At 55.1% G+C, this 14620-nt stretch overlaps 1 protein-coding gene across 1 annotated transcript in view; it reads left to right on the forward strand.

Moving 5' to 3' along the window:
• The window catches only part of EML6 (EMAP like 6), a 143447-nt gene extending 131619 nt beyond the window's left edge, over positions 1-11828 (forward strand). Inside the window, exons 30-34 of the mRNA XM_075536039.1 lie at positions 298-427; positions 1296-1394; positions 2353-2526; positions 6524-6732; positions 11667-11828. Of these exons, the coding sequence (XP_075392154.1) occupies positions 298-427; positions 1296-1394; positions 2353-2526; positions 6524-6732; positions 11667-11828 (774 nt within the window). The remainder of the gene's footprint in view (positions 1-297; positions 428-1295; positions 1395-2352; positions 2527-6523; positions 6733-11666) is intronic.
• The last annotated feature ends 2792 nt before the right edge of the window (positions 11829-14620 follow it).

Genomic DNA, 14620 nt, shown 5'->3' on the forward strand with positions numbered 1-14620 from the left:
CCCGTTTCTGCTCTGCTAACCCCGGGTGCACTTAGGGGAGGCCATCTGAGCCCCCTCAGCCCACCCCGAGGCAGCACCACTCTGGGGCTTATCCTGGGCACCAAGCAGTCGGTGGAGTTGACCTAGAAACCCCTCGCCTCTTAGGGCACCGGTGGAAGGGCTGTGCCCCGCCCCACCCCGCCTCCCGGTCAAGAAGCAAACGGTCCCTGTGGGTGCTCGTCCCCCAGCACCAGCCCTCGGGGTGCGCAGCCTGCCCGAGCCCCCCTGAGGCCCGCTGTGGTCGTTGTGTGGGTGCAGGAGCTGGCGCTAGAGCACGTGTTTGGCTACCGAGGATCCGACTGCCGCAACAACCTGCATTACCTTAACGACGGCGCCGACATCATCTTCCACACGGCCGCGGCCGGTGTTGTGCAGAACCTCTCCACAGGTGACCCAGGGGGCAGGGGCGGGGGGGCGACACCCCACGCTGGCCTCCTTTCTCTTCAGGTGCCCGAGCCATCACCTAGCCCAACCCAAGCTTCCCACACCCTCCACCCTGGTCTCCCTAGAAGTGAGGGGTCATGGGACGGCCTCTCCGACCGGGAAGGACAGACAGAAGGCGGAAGGAGGGGCAGGGGGGGTCCTTTAGCGATGGGGACCAAGGGCGAAGCCGAGGGACGGGGTTTAAATTCATTTTCCAGTGATCCATCTTTCTGCCACCTTAATGGCCACCAGCGGGCGGTGGTCCTGACGTCTGGCCATATCTATCATGAGAATGGTGCCGACTTAACAGAAATGCCCCCAAGTGCCTCAATACTGTGATGACTCATAGTTTAAAAAGTTAACAAGAATTTCCACACACACAAAAAAAGACAGAGCTCATTTAACTGACCAGGGAGCCCGAGTTCCGATCCCACAGTCTTCCCTTGCTGGTGGCCGTGCGAGCCCACTGTGCTGCGAGAGGTGCTCTAAGGGGTGAGGGTCTGTCCGCCCGGTGCCTTGGGGCTCGGGAGACGCTGCACCGGCCTCCGGGGCTGGACGCTGCTGCACTCGCACTGTGCTTTGGGCCTCACGGGCAGGAGGCTGCAGTGGAGCTGGTGGCAGGAGATAGCAGCAATTCTCCCGGGCCTTGAAAACGTGTGTGGGGGGCGGGGGGAGTGGGGGTGAATAGGGAATGGGATTTTTTTTCTTCCAGTAAGTGATCTGTGATCTCAGGGATGATTTGGAAAGTGAGAATTTAGAGATTTCCTACAAACCATTTCCAGCAATCCCTCCTGAAGCTGGCGGTCACTGTCCCCCATTTCCCTCTCTCCTAGGGAGCCAGAGCTTCTACCTGGAGCACACAGACGACATCCTCTGCCTCTCAGTGAACCAGCACCCCAAGTACAGAAATGTGGTGGCCACCAGCCAGATAGGTAGGAGGGGCCCCAGAGCTGCTCCCAGTTGAGCAGGGGCACGGGCTTATGAGCAGGGACAGGGGCAGAGTGGGTCACTCCCTGACACCCACTTATTGGTGTTGACATTCCTCTCAAGTTTTAAGAGGAGGGTGGTGATGGTGGTGTGTGTGGGTGTGTGTGTGTGGGGGGTGTCTCCCGAGTTGATTCTGAGGAATCAAAGTCAGCCAGACGACCCCAATAATAAGTGGGCATCCCCATTCCTGTGGGCACGTGAGAATGTGTCTCAGACCTACGGGTCAGACACAGAGCGCCCGATCTGGAGAAGTCTGGTGGCTGTGTGGACAGAGAGTGGGCACAATGCCTTGACGCCGTCCGATCAGCGTCCGCACGCAGGTGCCTGGCCTCCCTGTGCCCTAGGAAGCCAGCACACTGCAGTGTTCACGCTGGGACTTCCCGGCACCGGTGTGGCGTGCCCCGCGGAGAGGCACGTGACCCACCTTAGCTATTGCTTCCCTTTGCCGCATCCTCATTGCCGTCATGACGCAGAGGACATGACGGGCACCCCAGGGCAGGCTGCATCAACATCTGCACAGCAGCACTGGGCCGCCAGCGTCGGGTCTGCTGGTTGTATCTGCCTGGGTGGCAGGTGCAAGTCATTGACCTCACTGGTTTCCTGTGTTGAAACCCACCGTGTGTGTGTGTGTGTGTGTGTGTGTCTCTCTCTCTCTCTCTCTCTCTCTCTCTCTCTCTCTCTCTCTCTCTCTCTCTCTCTCTCTCTCGGACGGGGCCAGCCACCCTCGGTCTCCACTGGCCTAAGCACAGCCCACGAGCCTGGGCTCTCCATCCACCGGCCAGGCCAGGCAGCAGTCTCTCACGCCCAGCCTCTGGAAGGAGGGCTCTGCGTACTTGCCTCTGAAGCCCCTTCCATGGGCCTGGCTGCCCTTCAGGCTCTGCTCTGTCTGCCTCCCTCGCTCAGGGACCACACCTTCCATCCACATCTGGGACGCCATGACCAAGCACACCCTGTCCATGCTGCGGTGCTCCCACGCCAAGGGGGTCAATTACATCAACTTCAGTGCCACTGGGAAGCTCCTGGTGTCGGTGGGAGTGGACCCCGAGCACACTATCACTGCCTGGCGCTGGCAGGAAGGTAAGGAGTTGGAGCCCCTGCCCTGCAGCTGAGCAGGGTCTCACCTGCAATCTGCCTCACTGCAGAGCCCACTCTGACCCCACTGCCTGGGCCCCTGGAACCAGGGCTGTTGGGGTCCTATAGAAGCCCTTCCTTAGCTGCTGCCACCAGGAGAAAGTCTGTAGGGCAGAGGGGCAAGTGGGGGGTGTCCTGTCAGCGAACGCTCTCCAGCTCCCCCCTCAGACCCAGGGGGGTAGCTTCCCCCACCCCTGCCTTCCAGGCCCAGTTGTCCCCATCCTCCACCTTCCTTCGGGGACCCCTGGATCAGGCAGCGGTCTTATCATCCGCAACACCATCTAACAGGAGCTGTGGCCTCAGGAAGGGACATTTTGTTTTGAGTCTTAAGTTGTAAAGTTCTTCAACGTGGGGGTTATTTTACAATTCAGGTTTACTGGTGCTTTCTGCTTGTGATGTGTTTTCTTCCCTTCAGGTATACAGTTACTGTATTCAGTCATCTGCTTTATTTTCATGTCGTAGAATTTCTTTTCTACACACACACACACACACACAGAGAGAGAGAGAGAGAGAGAGAGAGAGAGAGAGAGAGAGAGAGAGAGATGAGCTATTACAAAACTCAGTCCTTTAATAATGTAGACATGCAACCTTCTGAGTACAGCCTCGAGGCAGGCACCACCCCCCCCCCCCAGTGTAAACACAGTTCCAATTAGTGAGAACATTAATGAGGTCTGGCTCTGGGTCTGCAGCCCGTATCCAGGGCATGCCAAGCCGGGAGCCCACAGAGGGCCACTTCTCCAAGCCCCACTTCCCAGATCCCAGTGCTCAGCCTCAGCCAGCGCAGGGGGAGTGGGGACCACACTGAACCCCTGAGTGGGGACCACACTGCGCTGATGGCCGGTGGATTCTCTGAAGTGTTTCTGGCAAACCACATGTCCTCACTGTCGTTGCTGGTCACCAGTGGACTGTGTCTGCAGGGCACCTGCTCCCTTATCTTGGGAATGCAGGTCCTGGCTCTGTGATCTTGAGCAGGATCAGCCCGGAGGCATAGGGGAGCTTCTTCAGGGTCAGGTTCCTCCCTGGGTCGGGAGGACTAGAGAACCATGGTGTCTGGGGAGCATCCACCCAGAGAGAATCCTCCCTGAGCACCCTGACAGCCTGCGCTTGAGTCCTTGCCGGGAGGGGCCACTCAGCATTGCAGAAGGCGCCCACCCACTGATGGGAAGCTCTCCCTTCCAGCCCGCGCGTAGGTTGGGCCCATAACTTGCCTCTGCTGTGACGTCTATCACCTGTGGTTCTAACTCTCCTCTCTACAGCAGCCCAAGCCAAGTCTACTTCTGGAAGAAAGTTTCGCATTGACCTCCTGTCGGTCTTGCCTTTTCCTGCTCAGGCTCCTTCTCTGCTCTTCCTCCATCTCACCATCTGGTCGCTTCCTGCCCTGCCAGCGCCTCTGGCTCACTCTGGACACTCAAGCAAGGGTTGGCAGAAGTAGGCCCTTGTGACTCTTTCTAGACCTAATGATCTTCTGCTTTGAACTTCTCCTTCGCTGCTGGAAGCCACTTTGAAAGAAATGGAAAGGAGACTTTGAGGTTGGCTGTTGAGACTTTGCTGTAGCCGTTAGGTGCCGTGAGTCGGTCAGACTCAGCGTTGTCAGGGACACAACAAACAGAAGGAAGCGCTGCCCGGTCCTGCACCACCCGCACAATTGTTCCTGTGGCTGGGCCCTTTTCTCCTCTTGGTTGCTGCCCCTCTGCTTGACCAGACATGATGTCCATTTCCAGGGGCTGGTCTCTCCTGACAAACTGTCCAAAGGATGTGAGAGGATGTCCTCTAAGGAGCATCCTGGCTGTACTTCTGCCAAGACAGATGTGTTTATTCTTTTGGCAGTCCAGGGTACTCTCGATATTCTTTGCCATCGCCATAATGCAAATGCGTCGATTCTTCTTTGATCTGCCTTACTCCATGTCCAACTTTCACACATACACGAAGACACCAGGTGCACCTGAGGCCTCAAAGTAACATCCTTGATTCCCAGCCCTTCAAAGAGGCCCTGTGCAGCCGATTTACCCAGTGCAGCGTGTCATCGGTCTCCTGGCTCGGCTTCTGTGAGCACTGGTGGTGGATCCAAATAAGGTGACATCCTTGACACCCGCTGTCAGCTCCTGACCGCACTGTCTTCTGACACTGTCGCTGACGTGGTTCTACTTCCAGAGGCATTAATGGGACACATGGGTCCCAAGGGACCCCTGGTGTTGGGGTGGGTGAAATGGGAGCCATTTCTTCAGATTCACACATGCGTCTCAGCAAGGTTTACATACAGCTGTGTTATCCTTGGAGAAGACATTCTTCCTTCTTCATTTGTTAAGGAATTTTTAATATAATGTTAAGGGCAGCCTATGGGTGAGAATGAACAACATAAACTGGAGGAGGAGAGGAGGCGGGTGGTCATCTTCTGTTCAGGTTACAACCAGGAAAGCCCTCAGGGTCAATTTCAGTCTGTCACTGCTGATCCAGGAGTTGAAGATGACCCCACAGCTCCCGACACCAACAAGTGTTCTTGCTACCGACACGTGAGGAAACTGCGCAGAAAGAGCAACTTGTGCCGGTTTGTTCTGCACGTAAACAATGGAAGTGCACTTAGAGGATGGTTAAATAAGACCCAAGGGACAATCGACAGATAAACCAAACAGGTGCAGTCTAACGGGTAAAGAGTGCCTGCCTATAACACGTGCTCTTTACATATCTATCTGCAGGGCATCAATGGACAGCAGCAATGCAAAGACTAGACAGCAATACTCTTTCTCACGGCCATCGAGCGGATTCCGACTCACAGCACCCTACAGGACAGGGTCCAACCACCCTGTGGGTTCCCGAGACTGTAGCTCCCTAGGGAAGGAGGTCGCCTCCTCTTTCTCCCTAGGAGTGGCTGGTGGCTTTAAACTGCTCACCTTACAGTTAGCCCAATGCTACCAGGGCCCCCGCAGGGGAGTGTGGGGGCAGTGAGTCCTGGTCCCAGCTCTGGGGAAGAGCAGGTTGTACAGCCTCAACGAATCGTAGTCGCTCATGTAGCAATTGCCCGAACGTGTTCTCAACAATAACAAAAACAAAATTTTACATAAAGGGGAAAGCTAGTAGATGTGAAAAGGAGCATTTTAAAAATGAAAACTTAGAAAATTAAAAGAAACGTGGGAACGTTTGAAAAATTAAACGAAAGCCCTGGACTCAGAGATCAATGAAGAGGGGCACTTGCGGCTCCCCGTGGGGGTGGGGTGAACTCTGGAAGCCACTTGGAAGCAGGAAGTGGGGGGGGGGGCTTGGCACTTTTCCCTATCAGTCATGGAGTCCATTCTGACTCATGACCCCACAGGGTAGGGTCGACCTGCCCCTGCGGGTGCCTCAGTGTAGCTCTAAGAGACTCGAGATTCTCCCTTGGATCGGCTGCTGGTTTTGAACCGCTGGCCTGGCAGTTATCAGCCAGCGGAACCTGGGCTTTTTGATCTCGGGGAGCTCTGTTGGCTCTGATGGCTACGGGCCCCGGGCTGTGGGAAACCAGCGGCTCCTTGGAACCGACTGGATAGCAGTGAGTGGGTTCTCCTTTCCTGTCTGCAAGATTCCAGCTCCTGCTTCCTTCACAGATGCAGGTGTGTGTGTGAGGTGTGTATGTGTGGAGTGGGGCTTGCATCGTGTGTGTGTGGGGGGGGGGCTTGCATCCCGTGTGTGTGTGTGTGTGTGTGTGTGTGTGTGTGAGTGAGAGAGAGAGAGCGAGAGAGAGAGAGAGAGAGAGAGAGAGAGTGGGGGCTTGCATCCTGTGGGGGTGGGTGTCGGTGGGGGTGGGGGTTCTGTGATGGCGGGACTGCACTGAGTCCTCCGGGAGGGGAGGCAAAGGCCTTGGAGGCAGCAGAGCGAAGGAGGATCCCTCCCCACCACACCCTCTCCCCCTCACTGGTGCCAGGATCACCTGTGTGTGTGACCCCCTCCCCGCCACGCCCTCTCTCCCTCACAGGTGCCAAGATCGCCAGCCGAGGGGGCCACCTGGAGCGCATCTTCGTGGTAGAATTCCGCCCGGACTCGGACACGCAGTTCGTGTCCGTCGGGGTCAAGCACATGAAGTTCTGGACGCTGGCGGGCAGCGCGCTGCTCTACAAGAAAGGGGTCATCGGCTCCCTGGAGGCCGGGAAGATGCAGACGATGCTCTCGGTGGCCTTCGGCGCTGTGAGTCCCTGCGGAGAGCGGGAGGGGGGGGCGGGTTGGGGGGGACTGGACACAGGGGCGGTGACACAAGGGGGCACGCAAGCTGCGTAGCCACTCCTCCCCTTCCTGCGCCCAGCAGCCTCCAATTTCCTCTGGGAGCAAGAGCAGCCTGCTACAGGTGCGCTTCCTGAATTAGCAGCAAGCACAGAGGACGCCAGTGCCGACGTTGGGCCGCCCACCAGCCAGAGACCCCACCCTGCCCGGCCCCTCTCCTGCTCCCCACACAGCCCTGATCTCCCTGCGTGCATGTGGGCGGTGAGGGGCCCTCTGCCCTTTGGGGGTCATTTGGCTCCCCGTCCAGGGTGGGCCTGTCGCCTCACTGAGGAAACCCGAGGAGGGTGCAGGAAGCAGCAGCTGTCTTTAATACGGATCCGGGCTCCGTGGGGAGGCAAAAGGTACCTCACAACTCTTGCTTCGAGGCCTGTGTAAAGGCGAAACAGGTACAGGGAGGAAGACGGACATAACTGACAGGACAAGGGAGAGCAGAAACAGAAATAGCTTTATTGGGGGGAGGGGAGGGAGCTCCAGGATGAGGTTCCTAGGCCAACAGGTCAGGGAAGTGCTCAGCAGCTGCTGGCAGGGATTTTAAAGGGGTGGTGAGGAATGTAGGGCAATTAGCATATGGGGTCTGGAAACTGGAAGAAGTGCTTGTGGACTCCTTGAGGCTTTCTTTGAACTTGGAACATCTGGTTTCACTGGTTATCTTAATGGCGGTTATCTTATCTGGCTGCTGCTGACCTTTGGGTTGGGCCAGGAAGGACGTGCAGGGCCTGGACCTGCTTCAGCTTAGTCCAAACAGGGGCTGCCTAGTTCAGACCCGACCCAAACATTCCAAACTACTTAATATTGGAAATGGGGAGACATTTTCTGTCTTAACTGCTGAGATAGGGCGAAGAAGGGGGGCATTAAGAGTTGGAAGGTTTGGGGGCTCGGGCGGTTCGGCAGTGGACTGTAATGGTGAAGAAGCTGATCGAAGGTCAGGTTGGAGATAGCTTTCATCCGTTCCTGCAAGAATCTAAACACACCAAGAGCTAAAAGCAAAAGTACACAGATTATCATCAGAGGCCTGATGAGGGGCATAACCCAGGCCAGGGCAGGACTTTGAATCCATGCGAAGCTGGTGGTGCTGCACTGACGTTTCCTGGTTTTATCGGCCATGGTGCGGAGTGCCTTCACATTTTAACTATGCCCGATTCATTAATATAACAACAGTCTTTATTTAGAAGCATGCATGCTCCTCTTTTATCTGCTGTTGATAAGTCAAGAGCTTGGCCGTTTTATAGAGTGACTTGTGCTAAGGATGTTAACTGCCTTTGGAGAGAGACAAGAGAGTTATCAGTTTGATATTCTTTGCAATGGGCGATGGCTACTTTTGCTGGCAGCTGAAGACCCTGTAAGAGATTAGCTATTAATTTACCATTTATTATGGGGGATCCTTTGGTGGTCAGAAATCCCCGAAGCCTTCCAGACTTGGTCAAGTGAAAGGACAGCATATGCAGCCTGCCGTTGCCCCTGAGCATCTACGACAGAACTGCCATCAAGAAACAAAGTTAGATCCGGGTTAGGATAAGGTTGATCAGTGTCTGGGTCGGGAAGTGACTGCTAAGTTCCAGTGAGTCTTGGAGCTGAGGCAAGAGGGTCCTGGGTTTAAAGAGGGAGCCTGGCGCAGAGTTTTGTTAGGGTTTTCGATAAACATGCGATTGATTTTCTACAAGTGGCTTGGAGACAGCAAAGACAGGACTAGGTGTGAGAGGAGGTCCTGCAGCCTGTGGGATAGGCTTTCCCCGGGTTAACTTTGGGGCTCTTTCAGTGAGGGCGGTGGCTGCCGCCAGGGCCCAGAGGCAGGGTTGCCCACCCTGACTGTCATATCTAGTTGCTTAGGCAGACAAGCTGTAGGGGATAGAGCGGGCCCCAGGGGCTGAGCCAGGACTCCGACTGCTGTACCTTGTTTTTTGCCTGTGTAGAGTAAAAAAGCTTTGGCAGGGTTTGGAAGACGCAGGGGTTGGGGTGAAGGTGGGCGTGTTGTGTCAGAGTTTGTTAAAGGCAGCTTTGACTTAGAGTTAAACTCTGAGTGGTGGGGGTGGGGCACAGGCTTAAACAGATAGCAGCTGAAGGAGATAGGTGTGTCTTGAGGGAGAGAGAAGTTAAGGGAGTTGGGCTGTGTCTGCTTTAGATCTGTTTTAGGAGGGACTGCAGGTAAAGGCAAAGGAATGTTGACAAGCTGGGTTAAGAGGGATGGTGAAAAAGGTATAGTGGAAGAGGGAATGTGGGATAAAAGCGTATAGGGGTTGGGAGCTACCGGGTGTTTGGGGATAACAGCTTCGTTAATGAGGTGCAGGTCCTGGACCAAGCGATAAGTACCACTTGGTTTCTTCCTGGTAAGATTGGAGTGTTGCAGGGAGAGTGGGTAGGAGTAATGAGGTTGTTAGGAAGGAGGCATTGTATGATGGATTAACATCGGGAAGCAACGACGTCTGTAGGGCTAGTTATTCCAGGTTGGGTGAAAGAAGGGGAAGGATCAGAGGTGCTGTAAGACCAAAGTAAGATGTAAGGAGGTTCCTAACTAATTAAAAATGTCTCTTCCCAACAGAGGGACCAGGCACAAAGGGATTCTAAGGAGGAATGAGTAAAGGGCTAGTACACCTGGGGCAGGTAGGCTTGCCATCAATATCCTTGACCAAGACTGAGGAAGGATTGCTTAGCCCAGAAAATGAGGGCAGGTCAGAAAAGAGAGCGTCCGTGTAAGAAGGAAATTTATTCACCGGTACCTTGAGCAATACCCCAGGCTTGGCGAGGGTGATGTGGGTCCAGTCAGGGTCTCCTCAGACTTTGACCAATCACAGCAGGGCCAACGGTGGGTCACGAATTGGAAGGACAGTCTCCCCACATGGAGACGCAAAGGGCCTGTCGCTTTCCCAAGGACAGTCGACTTTCAGTGTCCACTTTGACCACACGCTGGGCAGGGTTTGGTTGGAGCTCCAGCCTGGGGCACTTCTGTGACCAGTGCCCTTCTCCGCACCTGAAGCAGGCACCAGGTGGTGGTCGTTGTTCCACACCCTTGCCCCACGCTGCCCTTCTGAGGAGGGTGGGGGATGGCCAGCCGCAGGGCTGTTAAGGCTTAGGTTTGAAATTTACCTTCTGCCAGAACCAGGCATCCATCACAGGCTGACTCTGCCTGCTCCTCGCGGCTGTTAAAAACCTTAAATGCCATATTCGCTAAATCTCAGACTGGGGTTTGGGGACCTTTTTCCCGCTTTTTAAGCTTCTAATGTAAAGCTTCAGTGAAGCAGCTTAAAAGGTGGCTGGATTTTCCTCAGGTTTTTCAGTGACCTTACGATTATTGACTTCTATATGGGAAATGGCCCGAAGCCACGGGATACACTGAAGCATTTTATTACAGTGGGCATGCCTGTCCCCACCTGCTTGATTGTCAATTTGATAACTCTAACCAGGTTTTTGTCTGGGAACCGCCTAGGTCAGGGTCGGTCAAATGAGCCTGGTTGGGGTGCTGCTGAACAGGGAGAAAAATGCGTTCCCTCTTATCTGCAGTTACGGTGGAGGAAAGGATGACAGAAATATCATGCCAGGACAAAGCATAAACTTGAGTTAAATATCGAAACTCCTTAATGTAGGTGGTGGGGTCATTATAAAGGAGCCTAAACACATTCCAATCTGAGATAAATCAGTGAGAGAAGGGAACATGATCCAGACCCCTCTCTCAGTCCCGGCCACTTTCCGGAGTGGACAAAGGACAAGGGGATTCTGAGTTGCACGTGCTTGCTAACGGTGGGCGCGTGCAGGCTCGGGTTCCTCCAGCGAGGCGGGTAGATCAGGAGAAGAGGACATGGGGGGAGGTTGTGGCTGTTAGGTAAACTGAGGCATGAAACGAGAAGAGACGGACCATACGCGCCGAGGACTGATTAAAAGCAGGCTTTATTGGAGACAAGCGGACGGGTTCAACAGCCCACAGTAAAGTGAAGCTGTGGAAGCCGTGTCTCCACACCTCCCCCCACCCCCGTTGAAGCTTCTAGAGAGTTAGGCACTTTCCACTGACGTAAGGTGCGGTTTTGCTCAGTGGGCGTGCATGCCTGTTTGCTCGTTGCACCAGGTCAGCCTGTCTGGTTCCAGGAACAATGGAATGGGCGTCTGTGCCCCTAGAGGGTGCAGCTGCTCCCAGAACTCGCCCGTCTCTGGGAACCTCAGTCTGGGGGAGGGGTATCCTTGCTTTTACCAGACAGTGGCCAGAATAGGGAGAGCTGTGAGTAGGAGGGGAGGGGAGACAAGGTGTTCAGGCAGGTTGGAAAAGGCAGACACCAGAGGGGGTCCAGGAGCAGGAATTTTCTTTAGTCAAGAGGACTTGGGAAGGGGAGCTCAGGGGAAAGGCAGCCTGGACGTACAGACTCTCAGACTGTTTGTGAGTTTACTGGCAGAAATTGGCAGAGATTTCAGAGGATATTGAAATCAAAAGTGGGACGATTAAAGTTGTTACTTCCCAGAGCTTTCTGACCCCTCCCTCTTGCTTGTGGACTCCTCCTGGTGGCTTTCTTTGACCTGGGAACATCTGGTTTCACTGGTTATCTTATCTGGTGCCATCTGCTGCTAACCTTGGGGATGTTCAGGGAACAGGGCTGCCTAGTTCGAACCGGCCCAAACAGACTGAATATTTAAATTGGGTGATATATGAAGTGTATGCTAAGAAAACTATTTTTAAAAAGGAAAGAAAGCCCCTCCCCCACCAATTACACTGAATTTCAAAGCCAAGTGGTTTCTACCCTGTGGCTCTTAAGCAAATGGCCTGGTTTCCCCGCCCCACTCGGACAGCCTGATGCTGCCACACAGAGCGGGGAGGCTGGGGGGAACCCCCCTGAAGCTGGCAGGCGTCCTTCTGTTTACAGAACAACCTCACGTTCACGGGCGCCATCAACGGGGACGTCTACGTCTGGAAGGACCACTTCCTGGTCCGGCTGGTGGCCAAGGCACACACTGGGCCCGTCTTCACCATGTACACAACCCTGCGAGACGGGCTCATCGTCACTGGGGGCAAGGAGAGACCGTAAGCTGGGCTTGCGCTGCAGACAGACCTGCCTGGGGAAGGGGGACCCGGCATCTCCTACCCTGTGTGGACCAGGGAGATGGGTCTGCACCCATCTCAAAGCTCCGGGGAGTCAGAAGTAGAGAGCTTGGTACCTGGTAGTTACACCCCCCCCCCCCCCGGGCTGGCGCCCTACAGGCCTCACAGTTCACAGTGCTCCTCCTCGCAGTCCTTGGGGGACGGGAGCAGAGAGAGGAGGGAGAACGAAAGCCCAGGGAACCAGAGAGGAGCTCAGGAGAGACGTTCTCATGGTCATGTGGGCTCATTAATAAAAACGCAGCTGAATTGGAAGGTTGAGGTTAGGCGCTGGGCTGCTAACTGCAAGGCCAGCAGTTGGAGACCATCAGCCATCCCTTGTGAGAAGAGGCCTTCCACTCCCATAAAGCGTCACAGTCCTGGAAGCCCACGGGCTGTGCACCCTGCTTTGCGGGGTTGCCTTGAGTCCAGCAGTGAGTTTGGTTTGAGGAAATGGGTGGGTCTTGGGGTTGGGATCGCAGGTGCTGAGAAGGGCCACACAGAAGGGTCCTTCCCGTGGGGTTCCGGGTTGAGGGCCTAAGAGGAGGGTCTTAGGACAGGGCTCACCCTAGGTCACGCTGCAACTGAGGTCCAGGTGCCTCAGAAGCCAGCCCCAGGGCTTGTTTTTGAAAGCTCTCAGCCTCGAAAACCCAGAGGCAGTTGTGCTCTGCACACACGGATCACCAGGAGTCGGACAGGGCTGCGCAGCACCCACCCCACCCCCACCTCCCTGAGTGCCCCTGCTCTTTTCCAGGACCAAAGAGGGCGGGGCAGTGAAGCTGTGGGACCAGGAGATGAAGCGCTGCCGGGCCTTCCAGCTGGAGACTGGGCAGCTGGTGGAGTGTGTGCGCTCCGTGTGCCGCAGCAAAGTGAGCGCTCCCTAGCCACCCGCCACCCCCCACCCCCCACAAGACTGGCCAGCTGCACCCTGGGGCAGGGCCGGGGTGGGGCCAGGGGCTCCAGCTTCCCTGCACGGCTGCCTCCCAATACTGCTTTGTTTCATCCTTAAAATGAGTCTGAGAAGGTACTCAGGTAGGTAGGGGCGGCAGACAGAACGGATTGAAACTGTTGCCCCATCTGTACGGGCTGGAGGCGGAGGTGGGCTAGTGATGACCCTTCCAGCACCCAGGGCTGCTAGCCACAAAGCAGTTCAAAACCACGTGTCCCCTCCAAGGAGCAAGACGAGGCTTTCTACTCCCAAGAAGACTGGCATCCCTGGAAACCTGCAGAGGCAGTTTTGCTCCGTCCCATAGAGTTGCTCTTGCCCCTGGCATGCCTCACTGTACAGACGCGGCTGCGGTCCTCACATGACGCGGCACATGGCTTCTCACAGAGGGAGGGCCCCCAAACCTGCTGACTCACCACCTTTGGTATCGAATCCTGCCTTGGCTGCCCTTAATCCAACCATAGAACATCAAAAACTAACAGGAAGCTTGCTCAGGCCCTGCTTGCTTTCTCTCTCTCTCTCTTTCACTCTCACTCTCTCACCTCTCTTCCCCCAGGAGATGAGATTCTGGAGCACTTTAAAACTCTTATTTAAAGCTTTGTGGTGGTGGTTTTGAATTTATATCAGTGCAGGAATTTAAGAACTACCACTCTATATGATCAGCGTCTTGTGGGGAGGGGTGACAGGGAGCACTCTGACCGCAAGGCCGTGCGTTGTGAAAGTGGGCATGACGGGTGGCTGGACTCGTGAGAGAGGGAACGAGGCAGGAGGGTGTTGTTAAGGATGGGTGACCAGAGGTTCAATGCAAAGCACCTGTTGTGACACTCACCCCGCACCCCCAGACTTTCCCCTAAATAGCTTTAACTGCGTTTTGGCGACAACAGGGGAAAATCTTGGTGGGGACCAAAGATGGAGAGATCATTGAAGTTGGTGAAAAAAACGCTGCTTCTAACATCCTGATTGATGGGCATATGGAGGGGGAGATCTGGGGCCTCGCCACACACCCCTCCAAGGATATCTTCATCTCTGCCAGCAACGACGGCACCGCACGCATCTGGGACCTGGTAGACAAGGTGAGAGGCAGCTCAGCGTGGGCGGGAGGAGTCCAGCGGGGGGGTGGGGGGGCGGTACTGATCACAAAGCCAGTGCTCCCCACTCTGATGGATTCGTGGTACAGGGAGTGATTATTGGCATGTCATGAACCGTAATGAAAAAATGGACAAAACATGAAGAAGAAAGAAAATCAGGTTCACAAGTGGAAAAACAAAACAAAAACAACGTAAAATGCCGCATGTTCCCGAGTGGGTTAATATAATTCCTCCCCAAACCCTTACGAGGCTCCCCTTGGGAGTGTGGCAAAAGCAAGTTTGAGGTTTCGAGTCAGCTGGAGTGAATACACAAAACAGCAAGTAGTGGGGGGGGGGGACACGTGGGGTGGAGATGGTAGGAAAGGCAAATTCATGTTACCAGACCTGATAGTACAATGTGTGTTAAGCCAGACTCATCAAAGCACGGGGCTTCGTATCAACGTGGCTAGTCAGTATCTTGGCTGTAGAAGCCATGCAGAAACCTAAGAGGGATGTCCCCGCCTGAGTGAATGTGTACTCATTGCCCTGCTGTGTGTGTAGGATTAACACTCCACTGCTGCAGCGCAGGTGGAGCAGCTCTGGGGAGTGAGTGGTGGGTTAAGCGCTGGGCTGTAAACCACAGGGTTGGTAGTTCAAACCTGCGGGTCACTTGACAGGAAAGATGGAAGTCTGCTCCAGTAGAGACCAAGGAGCAGCTCGGCTGGGTCT

The sequence above is a fragment of the Tenrec ecaudatus genome, chromosome 17 (genome assembly GCF_050624435.1).
Source record: "Tenrec ecaudatus isolate mTenEca1 chromosome 17, mTenEca1.hap1, whole genome shotgun sequence".
NCBI lineage: Eukaryota > Metazoa > Chordata > Mammalia > Afrosoricida > Tenrecidae > Tenrec > Tenrec ecaudatus.